Below are 3,243 nucleotides of genomic sequence, written 5' to 3'. Positions count from 1 at the left end.
TGATAGATTAATCAAATGTTTACACATAAAGGTAGCTCCATGTGCTTCTAAATGTCAACAATTAGAAAGGTACCCATCTCTTTCCTCAAAGGACATTTCTAGAATATGTATTTTACGTGGACGATTTCCACTGTCTAATCTAATAGCAACAATTGGTGGAGTAACAATATAGCACAAATTGACTACATACTTCTAACCCAAATATCAAGAGCTATCTTTGAAGCTTCCAAATAATTTTCTAAAAAACTACTCTCCCCAAATTTTGAATGTTGAACACAGTTCATGTTATCATTCACCACAATAGAAAGCCTCACATTTCCTACGAGTGATATCAATCAAGGCACCGCCCAGCTATTGGAATGGACCCATCTGCAATAGAATTCTTTCGGACAGGCTAATTGCTTGCTTCAAGAGAACTCACACAAAATTCTAAGAGAAACGAAATCCAGTTAAGGAGAGCCTCAACCTTAAAAAGTAGATTTCTTTTCAGAATTAGTAACACCATCAACATGTTGCAATTGGGGAAAGGATGAGACTAAAGGGGCACACTTGTAAGGCAAAATCTAGCTGAAGCAAAGAAGTTTGGTAGTCTAAAGTCTACATAAAATCTCTACATGTTTTAGAAATGGAATTTCTAAAACATATGAAAATGGAATTTCATATTTTAGACAAGACAGTAAACAAGAAACACACGGTATTTAAACATTTTCAAAATTCCTCAACCATGAACGAATTTCAATTTCAATAACTTGAGCTCCGCTGGGGATCGAGCCCAGGTCTATCCAAACTCCTGCAAACACTCAAAAGATAATACAACTAGTATCCAGAGTTAGTCGCATATTGTACAACCTTATGAAACAAGTAGGATTGAGACTATCACCCATAGAGCTAGTCTAGTATCAATTTTCCTATTCATGCTATATGTACAACTCCCAGCAATATAAACCCCAGGCATGTACAAAATGTGCCACAAAAATGTGCATTGCCTTTCTCTGCTCTTTTGAGAGGCAAAATGTAGTATTTCTTCATCAATGTTGAGTTGTTGGGTTTGAAGGCCAATTCCCTGGCTGAGGAGAAATGCCCGAACATTTGACTAACTATTCATCACTAACTTGTTCTTTATCGCAACAGAGAATAAGAAGCACAGTATTGCTGCTGCAATGATTGCAAGCCATTGCTCTGATATCACTTGTTGGGGGCTACAGCGCATACAAAGAGCAAGAATGCGCACCACCACCATGAGTGTTACTAGTAGAATAAATACCATCCATACAGAAAGGAGCGGCATTTTCAAACTGTAAGACATGTTCAAAGGCCAAGCCCCCAAACTTAACATTGCCCCATTTCTGACAAGCACCAAGTAAAGCAATCCATAAGGGAAAATGTTCACAACTAGGCATTTTTGTAATTGCTGTTATTGCCTTGTCAAAATGCCCTGCACGCCCAAAAAGATCGGCCATAGAGGTATGATGCTCTGCACAGGGGACAATGCCATAGGTTTGGCTCATAGTATCAAAGTACGTTTGGCCCTTCTCGGCTGCTCCTGTGCTGCCACAGGCTTTCAAGATGGAAGCAAATGTCGCAGCATCAGGAGAGAATCCCTTTTGTTGCATTTTGTCGAAACACTCGATTGCTGCTAAGCAATGTCCATGCTGACAGTAACCTCCTATAAGAGCATTCCAAGCAACTACATCCAATCCGGGAAGCTTCTCAAACACTTGCTGCGCTTTGGAAAGCTGGCCGCATTTTACGTACATATCTGCCAATGCGGTGCAAAGCACATTGTCTTTTGCCAGCATCCCATTTCTGAGGATCTCCTCATGTATCTCCGCACCCTTCTTTGTGGCCCCTATGCTGCCACAGGCTTTCAAAATACAGCTAAAGGTTACTGCGTCTGGAGAGAGACCAGACCGTTTCATCCGATCAAAGCAAACAAGTGCCTTATGACCATGCCCATGTTGGCAATATCCTGTGATTAACACAGTCCACGAAACGGCATTGCGAAGAGGAAGCTCATCAAACACTTCTTGTGCTCTTACAAGTTCACCACATTTGACATACATATCCAGCAATGCGGTGCCGAGCACAACACTCCTGTCCAGTAACCCAGCTCTGACCATCTCATCATGTGCCTCTTTGCCCTTCTCAGCGGCTCCAATGCTGCCGCAGGCTTTCAAAAATCCAAGGAATGTGACCATATTGGGGAAGACACCCTCATGTTTCATCTCATCAAAGCAACTGAGTGCTTCTTTACCCAGCCCATGTTGAGCGTAGCCCATGATAAGGGCATTCCAAGATACGGCGTTTCGAACAGGGAGCTCATCAAAAACTCTTCGAGATGTTGCGAGCGCACCACATTTGGCATACATGTTAACAATGGCGCTGCCGACAAAGATGTTCTCGCCAAGAGAGCCCCTTTTGAGAGCAACAGCATGGGCTTGGCATCCCTTGAAGTGGTCCTTTTCTGCAGAGCAAGCCTTCAAGAGGGTAACAAGAGAAATGTCCTCTTGGGCTCTTTGCTGGGCTATGGTGCTCAAGAACGCCCTGCTTCTGTGGATCATGATAGCTTTCCATCAAAGAAGGCATCCCCAAAGCATGCTCTCCGCAGGTGAAGGTACCCGTCCAGAAGCTTGAACTGTGGTTCGCCATCTCTACCTCTCAAGGTACTCGCTCGCGCCGTTATTGAAAAATTAAGCATTGTAGTTGAGCTGGATTTTTGCATAACAACTAGGCTAACTAGCACCTCAGGACTACATGCCTTTTGATTGTGACAAGCCATTTTGATGGCATCGAGGGTGCGAAAGTCGGTCTCGAGGAGCGACGTGATCTCGACCAGCCATGTGGCGGGGGACTTGGCAGCCTGGGCGGGGCGGGTTTGCCCTCCTCTGCTAGATGTAAACCCAAGCAACCGGGGGGGGGGGGGAGTGACGTCGTGGTGGGACATAGGGGAGGTGACAAGGCATGCCATAGTGGAGCAAGTGAGGGATATTAAGGGGGGGTGCCACATCATGCAAATTCAAAAATGCATGATTGGGGGGTGCAATTACGAATCTTCGACATGCATGCTCTTGGGGGGGGGGGGGGGGGGGGGGGGGGGGGGGGGGGGTGTGGAAGAGGGAATGCACAGTCCAAGCTTCATCCCCATGCGACCATGAGAGCCTCTATTAGGGCTAACCTTTCAACCTACTACTGCTTTCCTTACTTGCCTATTGCCACCTTGAGGGCCCGTATTCTAAGCAACCA

The 3,243-nt window shown here is 45.2% G+C and overlaps 1 protein-coding gene across 1 annotated transcript; it reads right to left on the bottom strand.

The window, feature by feature from the left end:
- Positions 1–680: 680 nt before the first annotated feature.
- On the bottom strand, positions 681–2,713 carry LOC147419596 (pentatricopeptide repeat-containing protein At2g13600-like). The gene has a single exon (XM_086505571.1). The coding sequence runs from the start codon at positions 2,559–2,561 to the stop codon at positions 1,200–1,202; it is 1,362 nt and encodes a 453-aa protein (XP_086361697.1). The 5' UTR covers positions 2,562–2,713; the 3' UTR covers positions 681–1,199.
- Between the last annotated feature and the right edge of the window lie 530 nt (positions 2,714–3,243).

The sequence above is a fragment of the Adiantum capillus-veneris genome, chromosome 29 (assembly GCF_014529385.1).
Source record: "Adiantum capillus-veneris isolate H3 chromosome 29, ASM1452938v2, whole genome shotgun sequence".
Lineage (NCBI taxonomy): Eukaryota > Viridiplantae > Streptophyta > Polypodiopsida > Polypodiales > Pteridaceae > Adiantum > Adiantum capillus-veneris.
The sequence above is the reverse complement of the archived record's forward strand: the minus strand, read 5'-3'. Positions and strand labels throughout refer to the sequence as shown.